This window comes from Notolepis coatsorum (assembly GCF_963971535.1).
Source record: "Notolepis coatsorum genome assembly, chromosome: 1".
NCBI lineage: Eukaryota > Metazoa > Chordata > Actinopteri > Aulopiformes > Paralepididae > Notolepis > Notolepis coatsorum.
In genome coordinates, this window is record NC_140165.1 from 282,256,476 (window position 1) to 282,278,438 (window position 21,963).

The 21,963-nt window shown below is 41.2% G+C and overlaps 1 protein-coding gene across 1 annotated transcript in view; it reads left to right on the forward strand.

Moving 5' to 3' along the window:
- The window catches only part of LOC311228747 (solute carrier family 25 member 36-A-like), a gene marked incomplete at its 3' end in the record, with an annotated part of 65,225 nt that extends 63,123 nt beyond the window's left edge, over nt 1–2,102 (forward strand). The window contains exon 7 of the mRNA XM_084314690.1: nt 1,909–2,102. Coding sequence (XP_084170816.1) covers nt 1,909–2,102 — 194 coding nt within the window. The remainder of the gene's footprint in view (nt 1–1,908) is intronic.
- Nucleotides 2,103–21,963: the final 19,861 nt, after the last annotated feature.

Consider the following 21,963-nt stretch of genomic DNA (forward strand, 5'->3'; position numbering starts at 1 on the left):
GAACATGGTCATGTTTGTTGAATAAAAAATACAAATTTGATCGGATCGGGAAATATTGGTATCGGTAGATACTCAAAATCACATGATCGGGATCGGATCGGGAGCAAAAAAACGTGATCGGGACATCCCTAATTACAATTATTCAGGCAACGATTCAATGCATTTTTTTCTTTTTTTTTAACAAATGTTTTTTCTTTTCCCTTTTTTAACATGAAACAAGACAAACAATACAGTAACCGTAATAATCAATGATAAATCACAGGACAATAACAGAAATAATAATAACAATAATGACAATCCAGTAATTGAATCAGAATGAATGTAGATTAAAAAGACGTAAAAAATAAATACAATACATGGGCTCTTGCTCGCTCTGGATTCAATGCATCATGAAATCTCTTCATTTGACCTTGATTCGATACATTTTCGATGCATTTTCTATCAGTTAATTCCCCAAAGAAAGTTGAATACACAAATGTGGCTGGGGGAACTGATTCACTCAGCATGAATGGACTATAGGTCAATAAAAACAATACACACACACACACAAAAAAACATTAAAAAAAATATATAATCTTTTTTTTTTATTAATAATTTAGATTATAATCGATTCTAACATTTTCAAATAGATGCAGTTGAATCGTCACATTAGAATCGATGCATTTCGATTAATCGATGCATCGTTACACCCCTAGTATCCATTTTGTTGGACAGAGTTGACTTTAGATTCTAATTGAAAAATAAACCAACTGACAGTAATACCTTCTATAATATTTTCTATAAGTACATTGACGGATCAATTTAGATGTTTTTTAGCACATCGCGTAAACATACTTTTGCTGCACTGGTCCTCTGAGCTTCTCTCCAGTAGAACTGCTGCAGGGTTTAAATCAGATCAGATCAGAAATATTGTAGCCTGTTGTATAATCTCTAAAGCCTTCTTTCTCTGCTTCATGCTAAATTAAGTTAAATCTACTCTAGAAGTTAAAGTGAAACATAAGCTACTCTGTTCTGCGACTGCTGCACAGACCTAAATTCTGCTGTCCACGCAGACACTTTCAGTTTATAATGTTGTCTGACTAAGTATTGATACCAGGCTTAGTATTTTACAAATTCAAGTGTTTTTATTTGATGAACGTGGGGCATTGAAATGCGAAAATGAATGCATTTCTATAAAAAAATATATAATTCAATATAATTATTTTTAAATAATATGAATACAAATAAATAATAATTATGATAATGTAAAAATAAATAAATACAAAAGCATACACCGGTGGGAGTGGTGGGCAAGTAATGTACTTGGTGGATGCCTAGACACCGGTATCACAGACTACCGTGGCAAGCCTAGCTTCTAGGTGTAGTGGAGGAGCCTAGCAGGGTTGTCCGGTAAATTAATGACACAATTTGGTTAGTGCAGTAAGGAAATTTGATTTGAAAATTAAATCTGTTTAGATAGCAACTGTACACATACATGTACCAGAAATAACTGAAAGTAATCATATCACTTTATTGGATTAGGGTATGGGTAAAATGAGAATATTTCTTACTTAGCAATGATGATGGTTGATTGGTAGAGTCCGTTCTCGGCACAATCAATGCTGTTCTTCACAGTGGGTATTCACAGCTCTGGCTAATTAGCCTCACAACTACTGTAAAGTCAAATGGGGCCACGCTCTAGTCTGAGTCTGTACAAGTCCTGAAATACAGACTGAAACCTACTTTGGGTGCACTGTGTGGAATAGGTTTCATTGTTATTTCAGGACCTCTACAGACTGAAGTGAGGCCCCTTTTTAGTTTTAGTTTTGTGGCTAACAAATTGATGCAGTGTTCATTTAACAGTGACCAGAAATTGAGTGTTTGTCCTTTTTAAATGTTTTTAATTATTATTATTCTCCCCACATGCAGAAGTGATCCGCACCCGATTACGAGAGGAGGGCACCAAGTACCGCTCCTTCTTCCAGACTTTAACCATGGTGCCCAAAGAGGAGGGGTACCGCGCCCTGTACCGCGGCCTCATCACCCACCTGGTGCGCCAGATCCCCAACACTGCCATCATGATGTGCACCTACGAGCTGGTGGTCTATTTCCTGAACCGTTAATCCCCCACACCCCGACTGTCGCCTCAAGAGTTATACATAACCCCAGCCCCCCCCCCCCCCCCCCCTCCTCAGAGAAAGAAAGAGACGGAACGCCCGTCTAGACTGACACACAAAAGACCCAACAAAACAAACCAACCACCCACCCACCCACATGCATACGGTGGTGGTGCGTGGGGTTTGTGAGGTTTTCCCCAAGGGGCATGGCACAAGGAGAGGCTCCGTAGGATCCTTGCGTTGATTTTGGGGATGTGGTTTTTAGCAGTGGTCGAGAAACAAGTCTTTGGATCGCCGCCATTGTATTGAAATGTCTCGTTTTCACACCCGGTCACTCTCTTGGGTTGTCCCTATATAGTCCAGCTTGTGCAGCAAGCTGATTAACAACATAACTGTGGGGCCTCTAACATTACTAATAAACTACAGAGAACGTAATCCCACTCCTTGCAACCTAGTGGATCAAAGAAACCTCTGCAGCAGGTCATCTTTTTATTTTTATTTATCTTTATCCTTTTGGCTTTGGGAGCTTTCCCAGCCTCCTCAACACTGTAACGGCTGAGGCCCATGATAACCATGACTGTCGGCAGCGTGGTCAGGTCACCATACATTTTAAAGACGGGGTTTGTCTGCTGTTAGTATGTACAAGGCACTCAGTGCTTTGAGGCTTGTTGAATGTGGATGCACAGATGATAGGGGGCAGAGGGAGGGAGGGAAGGAGACACATTGGTAGGGGACGTGCCTTTTGGGTGATAATGTGAACTAAAGATGCACAATGGCCGTAGGAGATAGGTGGATTTCCGGTTGCTCTGTGACAGTATACCACTGGTGGTTTGCATTTTTTACAGTGTCATATACACTGGTGTGAGGCCATTTCAGACACAGACATTCCCCAATCTTTAATACACACGCACATAGGTTATGGCAAACCTAAACCTACCCTTCGAGACACGCTGATCTTGATAGCCTGACAATTTACATGCGGTTGCACTTACATAACACTGAATTTATACGTGAGACTGTCTTTTATTGGTATGGGCTAGTAGACTGAAGGCGAAGTTAAGATGGGACATCCTAGTATGCGAGTGTCGGGGTAGGAAAGGTTACTTTCAAGACATATACATTACACATTACCCATCACCTGATCACCCGTCATCAGTCTTGTAATCCATTGATGAATGGATCTCATCTGATCACTTTCAATTACTTTTGTATTATTTTAATCCTCCAGAATCCATAGAATATGAACCTGCACTGACATGTTAATTCCAATAGGATTTTTTTATTCTGATTCGTCTGCAACTCCAAATTACATTTGCTATCATTGCCTATGGCTATGACTAATTATATTAAAATTCTATAATAAAAAAATATATATATATATGTTTGCAGTTATAATCTCAGTGAATCTCAAATCGTCTATCGCAGATTACAGTTAGCAATTTTCACGTCGTCGGAATACTGTAATCCCGTCCTCATCTATAGTCCATTACTTGTGTGTGGAAGGGGATTGGCCTGCCAGGTGTGTGACGAGCAAGAAGATTCCACCCTACTTGACCAGACCACACATCCGCCATTCTAACTACTTGAATGTAAGCAAAGAATAACCTTTTACTAAAGACAGGGGAAGTGAAGCACTGACCAACATTGTGTCTAATATAAAAGAAAATAGATTAACTGAATGAATAAATAAAAGGTTAACACGTTTTAACAACATAATAATATTGACGATATCTATATTCACATGGTATGTATCGAAGAAGTGTGTTGACCCCAAGATGTGACTATGTTGCATTTCCTGTTCATGAGAAGACAAATGCAAACATTTCCCCCCTTTTTTTCTTTTTTTTTGCAGGGAGGTGGGGTGGTTAACCCCTCGCTGGTTATCCCCCAATGAAAACAAAATGTGTTTTTTGTATGCACTTTTCTGTTGTATCAACTATTCTGTATCTTAAATATCAGCGTTTCTTTTGGCTCTGCTTCATAAACCATGATAGTTTTACAGGGCCAGGACAATCCCTCTCTGTTGAATATTCATTCTGGAAACTTCTTATACACTTTAGAGTGTGGGGATAGCAAGGAATATATATATATATTTTTAGTGTACGTGTGTGAAATGCGTACTGAAAAAAAAAAGATAAGTCTATTCTGCTGGTTTCCTACCCTATGCAGTAGTAGAGTATGTGCAGTTATTTGAAGAAAGAAAAGTGTTAAAAAAAACAAATAGCTGCATTTCAACTCTTTTTATTGTTTCATTTTGAAACTTATGGTTTTTGTTTTGTTTATTGTTGATAATTGGACTGTTTTGTTTGCGATCATGGGCCTCACCTCGGCAACAGAAGACGCTTGCTCTCCACTTTGGCCTCAATTCTTTTCCTCTTTCTTTTTTTTTCTTCATGTTTTTTTGTCATTTTGAAACTGTTAGAATCTCAAGTGTTGTCTGTTGTCACCTCTTCCCGTTTCCTTACCTTCGTTCCCCCCATCTACTGACCTTTCCCTACTCACGTGAGACACGCGCAAAGACAGCCTGTCCAGCCTGTGTCAGCCACAACCTTGAAAAGAGATTTAGCGTAGCTAAAGATAACTCCCTAACACAAATTAACAGTTGAGTCATTCCTGTCCTTGTGGTGATAAAAGCATCTATATACTCCACTGCTAATCAGATCTATTTACTAATACCTAGAATATATAGAAATAGGCCTCAATAGAGCGTTGAAATATCAGATTTTGGAAGTGACGTTGTGGGTGGCTTTCATATGCAACATTTTACCCTGTGCCATCTTCTAGCAAACTTGAGACTACATCTTCAAGCTAACTTGAGACGACATCTTCAAGCTAACTTGAGACGACATCTAGCAAACTTGAGACTACATCTTCAAGCTAACTTGAGACGACATCTTCAAGCTAACTTGAGACTACATCTTCTAGCAAACTTGAGACGACATCTTCTAGCAAACTTGAGACGACATCTTCAAGCTAACTTGAGACGACATCTTCTAACTAACTTGAGACGACATCTTCTAGCTAACTTGAGACGACATCTTCTAGCTAACTTGAGACGACATCTTCTAGCTAACTTGAGACTACATCTAGCTAACTTGAGACGGTACATCTTCTAGCTAGCGTGAGACTATACATCTTCTAGCTAACTTGAGACGACATCTTCTAGCTAACGAGACGACATCTAGCTAACTTGAGACTACATCTTCTAGCTAACTTGAGACGTTACATCTTCTAGCTAACTTGAGACGTTACATCTTCTAGCTAACTTGAGACGGTACATCTTCTAGCTAACTTGAGACGGTACATCTTCTAGCTAACTTGAGACGGTACATCTTCTAGCTAACTTGAGATGACATCTTTTAGCTAACTTGAGATTACATCTTCTAGCTAATTTCAGACTGTACATCTTCCCATTAACTTGAGACTACATCTTCCCATTAACTTGAGACTACATCTTCTAGCTAACTGGAGACGACATCTTCTAGCTAACTTGAGACGACATCTTCTAGCTAACTGGAGACGACATCTTCTAGCTAACTTGAGACGGTACATCTTCTAGCTAACTTGAGACTGTACATCTAGCTAACTTGAGACTACATCTTCTAGCTAACTTCAGACTTTACATCTCATTAACTTGAGACGGTACATCTTCTATCTAATTTGAGACGTCATCTTCTAGCTAACTTGAGACTACATCTTCTAGCTAACTGGAGATTACATCTTCTAGCTAACTTCAGACTGTACATCTTCTAGCTTACTGGAGATTACATCTTCTAGCTAACTTCAGACTGTACAACTTCTAGCTAATTGGAGATTACATCTTCTAGCTAACTTGAAACTAGACATCTTCTAGCTAACTTGAGACCATCTTCTAGCTAACTTGAGACTACATCTTCTAGATAACTTCAGACTGTACATCTTCTAGATAACTTCAGACTGTACATCTTCTAGCTAATTGGAGATTACATCTTCTAGCTAACTTCAGACTGTACATCTTCTAGCTAATTGGAGATTACATTTTCTAGCTAATTTGAGATTACATCTTCTAGCTAACTTCAGACTGTACATCTTCTAGCTAATTGGAGATTACATCTTCTAGCTAACTGGAGATTACATTTTCTAGCTAATTTGAGATTACATCTTCTAGCTAACTTCAGACTACATTTTCTAGCTAACTTGAGATTCAATTTTCTATCTAATTTGAGACTGTATATCTTCTAGTTAACTTGAGATGACATCTTCTAGCTAACTTCAGACTGTACATCTTCTAGCTAACTTCAGACTGTACATCTTCTAGTTAGCTAGAGATGACATCTTCTAGCTAACTTCAGACTGTACATCTTCTAGCTAACTTCAGACTACATCTTCTAGTTAACTTGAGACTGTACAAACAAGTGGGCTTCAGACACTTGGAAAAGTTCCAGTGTTTCCCGTAATATCGTTCTCACTGCAGATATTCAGATCATTCTGCAAACATGAAGGATGAGTTGGATACAAAAATGTACCTATTTTTGTAATGGAATAATCATAAAGGATTATGTGTTAATACATCTTGACAATGCTATATTACCAACAGTTGATGTTCCACCAGTTTGAGCTGCGACAGCCGCGGATGGTCATGTTGCTGCTAACGACGACGAGACGTCGATACGGTGTCCTATAGGCTATGGCGCTCGGCCACACGGACGGGCTCCATAGACACGCAGGTCGGATTTAACGTATCGTCAAGTGATGTTGTCTGTGCCTACCTCGGCAGAGTACAGTTCTACCTAGCTCTTGTTGCACCCAAAATTTAGTGTGTTGGTGTTGTCAGGCTGCCTGCCTGCTACACCCAGCCTCTCGACACATGGTTGTTGACTTGCCTCTGAATGTCTGCTTCGTGTGTGTCAAGAGAATATGTGTGTGCGTGTGCATGTTAATATATTTGTGTGTTTGCTAATAAACATTGCATCTCATGTAATTCTTTTGTTTTTGATGTGTGTGTGCGTGCGAGACCACAGGAGTATGCCACTCAGTCCAATAACCGCTAGCAGTGTTTTTTAATAATAATAATTGTCCCCCCCCCCCCCCCCCCCCCTCTGTTTTTTTTTTTCTTTCCCCCCCCCCCCCCCCCCCCCCCCCATGAAGTCTTTGAGCCGACTGGAAGTGTGGCTCACTATGCATTCTCTTACCCTGCTTTTGTAAAATAAGATTCAATAAAAATGGAGAGTGCAAGTATTTCCTTGTGTCTTTGTTGTTCCTCCTCGTGGTGTTTGGGATACATCTGAAATCATAGGGTTAACCTCACTGAGGCTCGTGATTCACCTTGCAACCAGCAGGAGGTGCTGTTGAACTTCTACCAACTCGTAACTGTTCACCTAACTTCCTTAGCACGGCATCAGACGGGTATTCCAGAAATCAGGTTATCACAGCCAGATGAATCTTAAAAAATAAAACCCAACATGATTTATCAGATGATTGGTTGGTGTGGTTATGGGACATCCAGAGGAACCAATGTCTCAAAGTTTCATTTGACATTGATCAAGGCATCCATGGTAGTAGTATAGACATATTAGCATAGAGTAGTATAGACATATTAGCATAGTAGGTATTAGCATAGTGTAATAGTATAGACATTAGCATAGTAGGTAGTAAAGACATATTAGCCTAGTATAGTACTATATACATTAGCATAGTAGGTCATAGTATAGACATATTAGCATAGTAGATAGACATATTAGCATAGCAGGTAGTAGTATAGACATATTAGCATAGTAGTAGTATAGACATATTAGCATAGTAGGTAGTAGTATAGACATATTAGCCTAGTGGTATAGACATATTAGCATAGTAGGTAGTAGTAGACATATTAATAGTAGTATAGACAAGTAGATATTAGTATCTTAATTCAGCCTGGTTTCACCTGGAACTGGGGTTCTGTTAAAAAACTGCCGTCTCCCTTTTGTTCTGCTAATTGAACCATTAACTGTCAGACTCAGATTTATTAAATAGTCATACTTCCTGTGCTGAAACTCACTCTGTATGACAACAGCCAGAAGGTTAGTATCATCTAACTGAGAAGAGTGAGTGCACTAAGGAAACCATTATTCTATTTATTCCTTTCCCTTCCCGTTTTGCCATTCTCTGCCTTCCTCCTTTCCTCCTCTTCACCTGAGAACCTCACCTTTCCTCCTGCTACTTACACCTATCTCCTTCAACAATGTGCTTCCTACCCATCCCTACCCTCTCCTCCAGACAAGCTTCAAGCCATCCACGCCAGTTTGGAAGCAACCCTGCCAACCTCCTTTACCTGCGTACAGCCACAAATATACCCGTCACCGTATGTGGAGTCTTATGGAATCGTCAATCAGCCGCCACTAACAGTAGATAGTAGTATAGACATAGTAGCATATAGGTAGTAATATAAAGATAGTAACAGAGTAGATAGTAGTATATATAGACATAGTAGCATAGTAGTGTAGCACCCTGAAAATATGGCTATTATTCAGAAGTGCTGACTTGCCTTTTATCTCCCCTGGTACACCAAGACGTATTAAATAGTTTCCATTAAATATCCCCTTGATCAATGACGTGGGTTTCTCCTTCTCATACCGGCTGGAATATGGATTATAAACAATAACCCTGGATCATATTCTTCCACCCAGTGTTTCCCTGTGGGGCTAGTAGGCGGTGCCAGCAGGGGGCGCCGGTGGCAGGCAGAGAGCATACGAGAGTGACGGAGGAGGAAGCAAGTCAACTGAGACGGAAGTGTGAGGAACCAGCCTCTTCGACATTGGACTTGGATGTGATCGGTCATGTCTAGACAGAGCCCCGTGTAGGACCACACGGGTGAACGTATTGAACTTGAGTATATTACGGGTTATCCTAGAAAGGTAAACGTAGTAGCGTGTTGCATGTTTTCCCACTGAATAACCCTAGCGATACAACGAGTTATCCTAGAAGAAATGCGGTATAGCCAAGTGTGGCTTAAGTTAAAGATATTCCCTCTAGTGAGGCGCCCGCCAGCGTGGCTTGAAGAAGACCGGTGTTTAGAGACACCCTGCGTCATTATATATTGCATCTAGCAGGAGGGCTGTTTGGGACCCCAAGAGTAGCTTCAGTGTAAGTAGGGCAAGAGTAGAGCCGCGCGTCTACCCAGCACCGACCGTCAACAATCAGTCTTCGCCGGCGTTCGACGTCTGCCCTGCACCGGCTGTCTTCCAGTGGCGTCGCGTGGGTAAAATAACAGGGGAAGCCAAAAAAAGATTATTAAAAAAAAAATTATTAAATATTTTTATTAATATTATTATTATTATTTTTTTAAGTCAAGCAGTCACCATGTACACTAGAGTATGGCTCGGCGGCCAGTCAAACTTTCTTTTTATTTATTTAACAGATTGCAGAATGGGTACAATACAGTACGGCTCAATACACACAATTGTATAAGGGGATGCAGACCAGAGAAAGACGTTTGTCTTGTTTACATCAGGGTCATTAATACTGCTGGAGCATTGGTTCATTTTTGGTCTGATTTTTCCTTGCACGATTTTGCGCGCCTTGTGGGAGCAAATTCGAGACACATATTCGGTGGCAAAAAGGTGTCCCACGGTCTCCCCTATGGCCGTGAATATTTTCACGCGGATCGGAATCACAGCGCGCCCGTGGGACACTTTTCTGTTTTGGCGAGTTTATTCCACGCTTTCGGCTTTCCTTTTCTAAGCATTTTCGGGGCTACATGTGAATGAGTAAAAGTTGCGGGACGCCCAGATGTTTCCACGATAGAAAGCTTGCGTGGATCCCATAATAGGCTCACTTAATACAGCGTTTTTAAAATCACGCGACATTTTCAGGGTCGCGGGCCGACCTTTTTCCCTCGTTTTCGATGATGGAAGTGATTTAGGAAAAGCTTCGGCACGCCGAGAGGTACCCGTGGATTTAATCTCGCGAGGATCGGGGCAATATTCGGCCCGTGGGAGCAGTCACGGGTTAATACAATTTTCAGAGTGCAGAGGGGAGGTGTGCAGAGGGGATGCCAGACTAATTATTCTGCTCACAGCCCCGTTTTAAACTTTTAAGGTGTGGCAGTCAGCTCGAATCTGATTGGCTAGTATCGGTTTTGGACTCTACATACATGAATCACATGGTTGAGGCTGGAGAAAGACACCTACCCCCTGCCTCTCCTCTAGCTGCAGTGAGCATAGTGAGTCTGACAGTGTGTTAGAGAGAGTGAGAAGGAGAAGAGGGAGACATTAAAAAAATATATATATATATATTTTTTTTTCTTCATATTTCATATTTGATATTAATTCATATTTTGATAGGGAGGCCTGGCTTCCGTTGGCTTCCATAAGGATTCGCCACTGCTGTCTTCAGGCCATCACGGGAGTTCTTCCCGTCCAGCAGAGGTCGCCATCATCCGGCACGCGCTCTCAGCCCGATACTGCCCCCCTGCTCCAGCCCCGCTTGCTCGCGCCCGCAACGAGAGCGGTCGACGCCATCTTGCTACCCCGAACAGTGGTGGCGCGGCGAGGACGCCATCTTGGTTGAGTACAATAGAGCGTCAGTGCTCCGGATCTTATTGCACAGTACACAGTGTGGTGCGGCCTACGGGCGAAGCTAAACGTTGCTAAATCCAGTTCATAGGGGTACCCCATACACATTATATGCCGGCATTAGTATAGGACTTTTGTTTTGGTACAGTGGGCCCACATTTTTGATATCCTTTGAGTGTGATAACGTGTTGGTTCTTTGATAATAATTCCCATCTAATCAACCCTTTCCCAGTGGGGAGGTTCCAGACCTGAGGTATTATTCCTACCATATAATTAAAGCCTGATAGAGGTATTATACCTGGTACTGACCCAGACGTGGGCGATGAGTCGAATACATTAAAGTATATTATTCCTGGTGCTAACACAGAGGTGTGTGTAGAATATACGGGTACATAAGGTATTGAGTTACAATTGAGCAGTAGTAGGATTTCATTCCGTTGGACCACTCCTATTAAGCTTTTGTATTCAACCATACCAATTAATATAAAAACATTAGATGGGATTCTGTGTGCGTGTCCATTACTGTGCACAGTGTTAACTATTTTGGTGTGGGTAACGCTACTATAATTAACCCCTTCCTACTCAACCTTTCCCTTTTTATTGTAAGGTTTCTAGTGTCACTGAGGGAGGGTACTGCTTGCGGGGGGAACCAAGTTATTTATTTACAATTCAGTCACTAGGTGTGGGAGGGTTAAAGGAGTAATTGGGGAAGGTGAGAGCGTGTGGGGGAGTACTGCTGACTGCCCTGCTGCAGGGGAGGAAGACCAGAGTACCAGACCAGGTTGGTAAATCCCGGGCCCCTTCCACTCACACTGCCAGCCTCCAGTTGAAGCTCCAGACTCAAAGACGGAGGTGCAGTCAGACAGAGCTCTACTGTGTCTCGCTACCCAGTGATTGTGCCCACCTGTTCCCACGAAGCAGGGATAATCCACCCTGCTACAGTAGGTAGTAATATAAAGATAGTAACAGAGTAGATAGTAGTATATAGACATAGTAGCATAGTAGGTAGTAATATAAAGATAGTAACAGAGTAGATAGTAGTATATAGACATAGTAGCATAGTAGGTAGTAATATAAAGATAGTAACAGAGTAGATAGTAGTATAGACATAGTAGCATATAGGTAGTAATATAAAGATAGTAACAGAGTAGATAGTAGTATATAGACATAGTAGCATATAGGTAGTAGTAATATAAAGATAGTAACAGAGTAGATAGTAGTATAGACATAGTAGCATAGTAGGTAGTAATATAAAGATAGGGAGTAACATAGTAGATAGTACTAGTGTTAGAAAACGGTGTATTTAGCCTTTATCAGCCCTCATCTGCCGTTCCGTGATGTCTCCACGTTGTGTCTTTAGTTGTTGATGATGAGGCAATCGTTCGTTGGAAGTCGATCCTCCCCCGTACTGGCTGTACACTGTTTCACCCCGTTAATGCACCCGGACGGAATAATGTACTGGAAACATGGTCTCTTCATCATTACAGGATGTTTATGTTCATAAACATAGCATCTCGTACAAAATGAAAGTCTTTGATGGTATGAGAAACTAGATTAGTAGATTCTATCTCTCTCTCCTAGGTTCACGCTTGCGGCATTTCTCCTTGTGGCTTCCCCCTCCCACCTCTAGCTTTGAAGGAGGCTGGAGCTCTCTGCTCGGTGTCAAAAACTCCTCTGGCTCCCCACCCGGAAGACTCACAGCTTAAAGTATTTTCTTTTTGTGATAAAATGTTTCTTTTCTTTTACATGAAACAAGACAACACAATACAGTAATAACAATAAACAGGACTTCAGATGACATAGTAACAACAACAAGAATAACGACAACGGAAATAACAAACAATAAAAGAAAACAAAAATAAAATGGTGTTACCACAGACACCATAAAAAACATTTCCTCCCCCATTCCCACCCCTCACCCCCACCCATTCCCACCCCACCCCAGGACCCCCGGACCCCCCAGTATCAGCACCCCGACTCCGCTTCGCCAATAAAACATGGCCTTCACTCTCTCAGCCGCCGAGACCCACAATTCAATATTGGATTGCCCAATCCCCACCACCCGGCCAGTAGAAATCTCCATATGACATCCAAAAAAGTTAATTGTTAGTTTTTCGGTTGCTTCCACCTCATGGCTATTCATTTCTTGGCTTCTGTAATGCCCGCCAGTATGATTATTTTGTTGTATGGAGGCCGGTAGTGATGTTATATCATCCAGGAGTAGCGTCGCTGCCGTATGTGGAATTGACAGGTTACATATGTTTGACATTTTATTTGCCATGGATTTCCAAAAAAGAGCCACCGGTGAGCAGTCCCAAAACATGTGCATATAGGTGCCAGTAGCGCCTAGAGCGCAGAGTGCATCGAGAGTCGGCCACCAACCCCATAGCGCACAACATCCTAGGTGTGAGATATGTTCTGTGAATATAATTAAAATATATTTGCTGGTGATTAGGGTTATGGGAAGCCAATGTGACATTAGTCCAAATATCATCCCAGTCAAACTCAGGGTCTAATTCCGGGATGTCCCCTTGCCAGATTATATCTAGTGTTAAGTTTTTATATGTGGATTTGATCAATAGTGTGTAAAAATCTGAGACAAACCCTCTCGAGGTTGTCCTGTCTCTAATAAGTTTCACAAAAGGGTGTGGATGTAATGCTTGGGCCCACGGAACCCCATACGCCCATCTTAGTTGTAAGTAGAGGAAAAAAGACACGCCGGGGATATCATAAAAATCTCTTAGGTCCTGAAACACGCGAAGACCGGTTTTATCATATACTTACATCCCCCAGAGTGTGAACTCCCTTCCTTTCCCACTGAGGAATGTTAATGGATTTGTGCCCAACAAGTAGTTGCTGGTTATGAAAAATTGGAGAGTCGAGGTGCCACAGGCATTTAACCGCACTGGACCGTTCTACATTACGCCACATTTGAATCATGTGGGATATGATTGGTCCATATCGTAACTGGCATTTTGATATAGGGATAGTGGAGTATACTACATCCTATAGTCTTTGTGGTGAGATCGCTGCTGCTTCTAAGGAGCACCAAGACACAGCAATTTCAGGGTCAAGCCAGTTTATCAATGGCCTCAGCGAGAAGGACCAGAAATATTACTTAAAATCAGGAATTGCCAAGCCCCCATCCTGTTTCCCTACGTTGAGTGGTTTCATTCTCGGGTGTTTGTTATTCCAAATTAATTTAGAAATCATAGTTTGAATCTTACGCCAGTGGTCTATTGGGGGAGGCAGGGGGAGCATTGAACTGACCAAATGTATCCTAGGTAGTATGTTCATTTTAATTATGGATGCTTGGGCCTGTAACGAATTAGGAAGGCTCGACCATCTATCCAGGTCCTGGTGTATTTTATGTGAAGTTAAATTTAGTTGTCTGATTGTGGGAAAGATCTCTATGCCTAAGTACTTAAAATGTTCAACTATGGGGATGTCAGCCGGTAGTTGCACCGCTTTGGCCAACTCATTGAGAGGTAGACAAGCTGATTTGGGCCAGTTAATTCTGAAGCCCATTGAAGTCATCAATTATATTAAGTAACTTTGAGGCTGATTGGGAGGGATCTTCCATGAAAATTTGTCATCCGCATACAGAGCAATTTTGTGTGGTGTCTCGTTGATTATTATGGGGGCGATTTCTTCTGATTGTCTAATGAATTGGGCTAATGGTTCAAGGGAAAGCGTGAATAGTCTGGGGCTCAGAGGACAACCCTGTCTGGAAGATCTAGACACCGGGAAGAGTGTGGAGCATAATTTGCCTGTCATTATCATTGCTGACGGTGAGGCATAGAGAACTTTAATCATGTGTATACATTATTTTCCAAGTCCCATGGCCTCCAGTACCATCCAGAGATATGCTATCACAGCTTAAAGTCTCTCTCTCTCGCGCAATGTTCCTCTAACATTGTCCCCCTGGCAATGGCTGTCAACGGCTGACCCATATACACGTATAATTAGTAGCTTGTCAGCTATCTAAAGCTTACAAAAAATAAATTAACTACATAATGAGAAATGCAAAGAAAGAACACTATAATAATGTCTTAACCTCTTAGGCCCGAGCCCTATTTTCTGAAAATCCGCCTAAAATACATACGTAAATGGAAGATTTCTCCACTTCTACAAGGTCCATTTGCATGTTCTTGGTATCTAGGGACATCTCATGGAATGTATTCCCAGTGTCAGAGATATTGTGTCTATTACTAGGCTTGCTTAAATTGTGATGAAACAAAAAAGAATATGAATTATGATTTTTCTTTGCATCTTTGACAGTGAATGCTAAAAATTACCAGACATGAAAAACTGCCACTGAGCTCGTTCAGTACCTTCTTGAGATCACGTTTACAAAAGATCTAAGGAAATGAATAATGGGAAGATGATTAAACAGAATGGTTTTGTAGATACAGTACTGAATTCTGCCATCCGGACCCATGCAATTTGAAATATTATTATAGAATATAGATTAGAATATGAGGCCTATAAATGACCTTATTATAGCCAACTCACACATCTATGGATCGGGCAAAATCTCCTCTTTCAAATGGCAGAGTTCAATTTGGATTTAGTATCACCAGGGGTGCATCGAGAATGAAGAATGAAATCGACTGTATACAGTTCGATTCTTAGAATGGATATGGCTCCGCCATTTTGGATCGGATTTCAACACGGATTGTTCACAGAAGGTAGACACACTAACTGCACTCCAATATATGCCAATAACGTTCAGTTTTGTGATAGATAATCCTGAGAAATAAAATAAAAATTCATACACAACCCCCTGTCTTTCCTAGACCTTCCCAGAGAACAGTCGCACTTCTCTCCCTCTCCCTAGGCTCCTCAAGGCCGTTCCTACCGCTGCCTCAACTGCCTCCCTGAAGCCTATCGCTGCTGTGCTCTGTGCTTCGTGCCGGTTGTCGGACTATACTCAAATCAACTCGAAATGGATCTAATCAGTGGATTGCATATTTTCATCAAGAAAGCAGAATAAGGCTAACCCTCTCTGCCTCTTGGGACATTTCAATCGGGCTACCAACTTGAAGACGTGGACATTTGGATTATTATCGAAGCTTTTGGATTGCATTAAGAAGATTTTGGATCTGTTTACCGCGCACAGGACCTACCAAAATGAACTGACTAAGACACTTGGACTAATGCATTCAGTCATTGGGACAGAGTTGTTAAAACTCACTCCACTCAAATCAATAGTTATAATTCACTCTACTCAAAATCAACGACGTGGCTGTAATAAATGTTGCCAGCCAAAACTAATTCCTGGACGACTCACCAAGGACGAACCAGAGAGCTGCTGGAGTCGAAGGCCCTCTCGGAGATAAGAATGGCATGCGGCCCCCACACCCTCCCCAATCCCCCCTCCCACGTGTATGCCCAGCGCCTATCCCACGTGTTGGTGACGGCAGCTAATTAGTATGCATGCTGGAGGGGGGGAGCCAAGAAGACGGCCTCGTCACCAAGTCCCACCCCCCAGCTGACAGCATTGTAGTCAGAGCCCTGCCCCCCCCCCCCCCCCCCCCGGGTGCTCCACGCCAAACATGCAGCGGTAATACGCTACGCATACGTCTGTCTCAAGGCTAGTCCTGCATGTATCAACAAATGCGCATGTTGGTGTGCCATTATTACTATCAAATGTAATAATTGTGGAATATTACTATAATGAGCTGTACCTGTATGTGTATGAACCAAGCATCCTTTGACAACAGGGACAACACTGGAAATAAGTCCTGGGCCCTGTTCCTCGTACCTGGCTAACTAAGTTAGCCGGATAATTTTCAGGATAACTTTACTTAAACTAGACCTTTCGGTTCCCCGACTTGCGATTTTCTAAATCACTATGGCAACAGATCAAAAAGTTTGAACCTGGTCGAGGGCAGGGTTTAGTTCAGTTAGCTGGATAACCTGCATGGCCACGCCTTCGCAAAGAAATGCCAGCTCTCCTTCCTGAAATAATCCTCAGTCTAGATCCCATTATACCATTCTGAATTATGTTTTTGTGCTTTGTTTTTCTAGAGGGCGCTTTTGAAATGTAAAATAATATACCTAAAATTCTGACAATAAATCATATTCAACCTATGGATTTACTTTGTCCTAAATAATGCACGTCATATATACGGCGCTCGCGAGGTGCGATATACACACTATGTGGTTATTTTAATAACGGATCATTGCAAATGTGAATCCCGCTGGGATATTTTTAATGAATTAAACCTACCGGGCGTTTGGCTCTGATTCGTTTCATATTCTCGGCTGTGGATGTATTTGCGCCCGGATTGTGTTTCAATCAAGCATAAATTGAAGCGTCTTCATGCATGGATTGTGTATATGAATTATGACGAATCTGAATATGTGGATTGTTGAATTGTATCACTGTCACTCACACGTTATTGTGATATTGTAACTGGGATTAAAATGTCTGATGAGATGCGCTGTTTGACGGATTTGATGACGTGGCCGTGACTTGAGAAAATGAATGAGCAATTGCAAGCCTTTGACGTTTTGATGAATGAGAAAATGCATTTATCTGTTCAAGCACTGTTATCTGATGATTAACATGACTGGTGTCACTGGTATAAACCAAAGGTTAATCAATTCAATGCATGTATGGATGATGTCCGAAAAAAGATTTAAACCTGATTAATAGTGAAACTGTATAGCCTCCAACTCCCTCTCTGACACGTTATTTCGGGGGTCGCGCCTTGAAAACTTTGGGAACCATATATTTATATAGTACATGATACCTAAGCACATACAGTACAGATATCCTCATAAGTATCTATTCATTCGTATAAATTAGATACTCTTTGGGCTTGTTTTTGTCTACTTATTCTGAAAGAGTTTAACTAATTATTTTCGCTAGCAAGATCTCATTCGATTATTCATTCCATTAAGCCTACTGCCAGCAGGCACATTTAAAGAAATATAATCTGATTGATTGGGGTAATGAGGGATTTAAGATTAGCCTATAGATTATGCATTTAACTTATCGGCGTTGGTAGCGGTATATGCCCCAAATTTGTACGAAGCTAATTTCTACACTACACTTACCAGAACAATGTTAGACCTTCCTGAATACTCATTTATAATTGGTGCGGATTTTAATGCCATTTGGGATCCTGGGATGGATAAATCTTATCCCACCTTTTCCAACGAACAGAAAAATTCATCTAATGCGTTAAAGGATTGGTCGAAGAATACAGGTGTAAATGATCTATAGCGATCACTCAACCCCACGACCCGGAAGTACTCTTGTCGATCTGCAAGACATAACACACTTTCCAGAATAGATTATGTTTTTGCATCCCCGAGACTATATGATAACTATAACGTGGAAATGGTACCCAATGCATTATCAGATCACTGTTATTTACTCCTAAAAGGATCATTTGGTATACTGTCATCCCGAGCCCCAAGATGGCGATTTAACTCGATATTGCTGAATAACAAGGAATTCATTACACAACTCAAAGAAGCTCTTTCTGTATTCCTACTGGAGAATGCGAAATCGGTGCAGGACCCCAGAATATTATGGATGTCGGTAAAGGGATTGATCAAGGATTTTACCGGGTGCTTTTCCTCCAAAATACGCAAGAATCGTTGCTCAAAACTGGCAGAGCTGGAAACGCTTTACTCTACGTTATTTTCTTCTTTACAATACAACTACTCGGTTCGACTGGAAACTCAAATTAATGTGTTAAAAAAAGAGATTAATGCCATTTATAAACAACAATCTGAAGTACAAATACGTAGCACAAGACAACAGCATTACTCTCAAGGTTCTAAACCAAGTCACCTACTAGCTATGCGATTAAGAGTCAACGCAAAATTTGCAGATATAACTACCATTAAAGCACAACAAGGACTTGTTACAGACCCTAAAAAAATCAACGAGACATTCAAAGAGTTCTACTCCAACTTGTATAAATCAGAAACGACCTTCGATCAAAACAAAATGGACACATATCTCAATCAAATTAACCTCCCTAAACTATCAGAGGATGACGCTAAACAGTTAGAAACACCCATCACACTAGATGAACTCAGGGAGGCCATATCTGAAATGCAAAGTGGTAGGGCTCCTGGAAGAGACGGTATCCCACCAGAAATGTACCTCTCATGTTGGGACGTAATTGGACCCCTATTACTTAATATGATTTTATACTCAATCAAGGAGGGGAACTTCCATAAGAACGACAATATTGCACTCATAACAGTCCTCCTTAAAAAAGACAAAGACCCCACCGATTGCGGTAGTTATAGACCCTTAAGCCTCCTCGGAACCGATATCAAACTGTACTCTAAGGTATTAGCCATCAGACTTCAAAAGCATATGACGTCTTTAGTTCATCCGGATCAGACTGGCTTCATAAGAGGCCGCTTGATCACGGATAATATAAGACGATTACTACACGTACTAGATGCCAGCAAAAATGACACCACACCTAAGGCGATGCTGTCCCTGGATGCGATGAAAGCTTTTGATAGGTTGGAATGGTCTTATCTATGGGCAGTATTAGAAAGGATGGGGTTAGGAAAAGGATTCATTGATATGATTAAAGTATTATACAAAGACCCATCGGCCATGATTACAACAGGTATAATCACCTACGAAATCTTTCCGGTATCACGCTCTTCTAGACAGGGTTGCCCTCTTAGTCCCGGACTATTCGATTTATCATTAGAGCCTTTAGCACAATATATAAGACAATCCCAATCCATAGAACCAATCACAATCAAGGGCACCCAACATAAAATTAGTTTATATGCGGACGACGTAATACTGTTCATGCAAAACCCTAACACCGCAATGACTCATCTTCTCAAGTTGATTGATGACTTTGGCAATCTATCGGGATTTAGGATAAATTGGCCAAAATCGGCTTTCCTTCCACTTAATGCCCCTGCAAAAAATATACTCCTTCCAGAAGAAATACCAATGGTTAAACACACTTTAGATGTTTGGGAGTTAAAGTATTCCCTACTATAAGCCAAACGATGAAGTACAATTACATAAAAATCCAAAATAAGATCAAATACGACTTTGACAGGTGGTCAAAACTTAAAAACTCAAACCAGGCACGGGTATCAATAGTTAAGATGGATGTCCTACCTAGAATCAACTTCATTAGCTCAATGCCACTGTTACCATTTTTACCACTATTTTAAGGCATACACTTTAAGACCACTGACAACCTGGTTTGATCCCCAAGCATCAGTATCCTGGAGAAATTTAGAAGTAAATATAGTAGCACCACATAGACTGCAGGACATAGTATACACCAAATTATCAATTAAGCAATGCGAATTGAAATTTGGCCCCATTATTACTCATGCGATCCAGATATGGCGTGAAACACAAAAAAAATATTCGAACCCACATAAATGGCATAGTCATACTCCCCTATTCAATAACAATGCACCCCTGATTGGAAAACGACCTATAAGATACTGTAACTGAGGGGTACAATTCCCTGACTGTATTGAATAAGTATGGTATCATTAAACCACTACTGCGTTATGTACATTACTACTGGCCATACAGTACACAGATATATGTGATGAACACCCCCACAATAACACGGCTTCACAAGAAATACTGTTTAGAAGAATATTTATTAGAAGAGCACGAAGATTATCTTACATTACTTATCAAGATTGAGAGTTGCGCTTGTAAGGCGAAGAATGTGCATGAATAGGTCAAGAGCGTAAATCCATGAGCATATTACGCAGGAGATAATTAATACCACCGGTAGCATAAGAATTATATATGGTACACTAGTAGGTCAGCTGGAGATACTAAGGGGGTTCCCTCCGGTTGTAAGCCAGCAGGGGGGAGGAATGTTCGAATGCAAAAGTCTGGATCAACGGGGAATCAATAAGCTCCAGCTACGGGAGGCGGTACATTACTCCCTTGATCGGCAGACGAAAGCAGCAGCTATAATCCAAGTATGCGCGACAGCATAGGTGAAAGCCGGCCAGCCTCTCCTAGAGACGGGCTCGAGTGATGCTCCTCACGGGTAAATCCCACACAGCAGCGGGTAGACGGTTCTCTGCTCCAGCAACCACGGTACCAAAATCAATATAATCCAGCCGGAAAAGGCTCTGCTTTCACCGGTGTAGATTCTCCTGTGCACGGTACTTCACATTAACTAGGTCGAACTTGACGTTATTTCACTAGGCTCTGACACTTTTACTATCCTATTCGCACGCGGTTATAAGTGCTCTATTTAGACGCAAAGTTGCTCACTTCACTTGGTCGTTGACTCGTGATGAAGGCTTTTACTTGTTGGGTTAACTCGTTTGAGGGTAACACGTTTCGGGTAACTAACTGCTGTATCCACCTGCAACGTATTTATACGTACGGTGAATAATCTAGTACCAGCCTCAGTTCTGTCTCGTATTAATGCGCAAAACTGGGCATGTTGAGACAAGCCTTGGCGGTGGCTTTGAACTCGGCATTGGGGGGTATGGCCGTGGCGCCTAGGGGATCGCTTCCAATAGGAGAACGAATATTATGGTCTGTCCTGTACCAGGTAAAGGGATATTCCGTGTATATGTACAAATAATATACAAGGGATATCAAACGATATACAAATATTATACATGGGATCTCAGGCAATAAATATATATATTCGGTTTAATCTGACCCTTTGTAACAGATACCCTAAATGGGAAAAGCAGGGCATACACACATTAGATGTTTTCAACAAACAGGGTTTTTGTAGATATGAAGAAATACATAAAAAATGTAATCTCACCAGTTCCACATATTATTTTTACGCACAGTTATTGTTATGTTTGAAGGCTCATGGAGTCCCATTAAGGATACCAATTGAACACCACAGATACCACAAATTCTTCTATGAAAGAGAGACATCGAGAGGTTTTGTATCAGATTTTTATCATCAATTACTAACGTCCTCGTATGAAATCCTCCACCTAGACTCAGTCTGGAGGAGGGATATACCAGACCTGGAAATAAATTTTGATTGGCAAGAAGCCTGGGAAAACGTTCGACTTGCGTCACGTAACCCGGACCATCAACAAATCAATCTTAACTATATTCATAGGACATACCTGACTCCTATAAGATTGAACAGAATGGGACTTAAACAAGACTCCAGATGCTCCTTATGTACAAATGGGGATGAGGGTACATTTATGCACATGTACTGGGATTGCCCACCAGTTAAGATATTCTGGAAAGAAGTGTCCCAGCAATTATCAAATTTCTTAATTCTGAATATACCTGTACACCCCTCTGTATTGCTGTTGAATGATGTTTTTGAGTTTGCAGTCCCTATACAGCTAAAGAG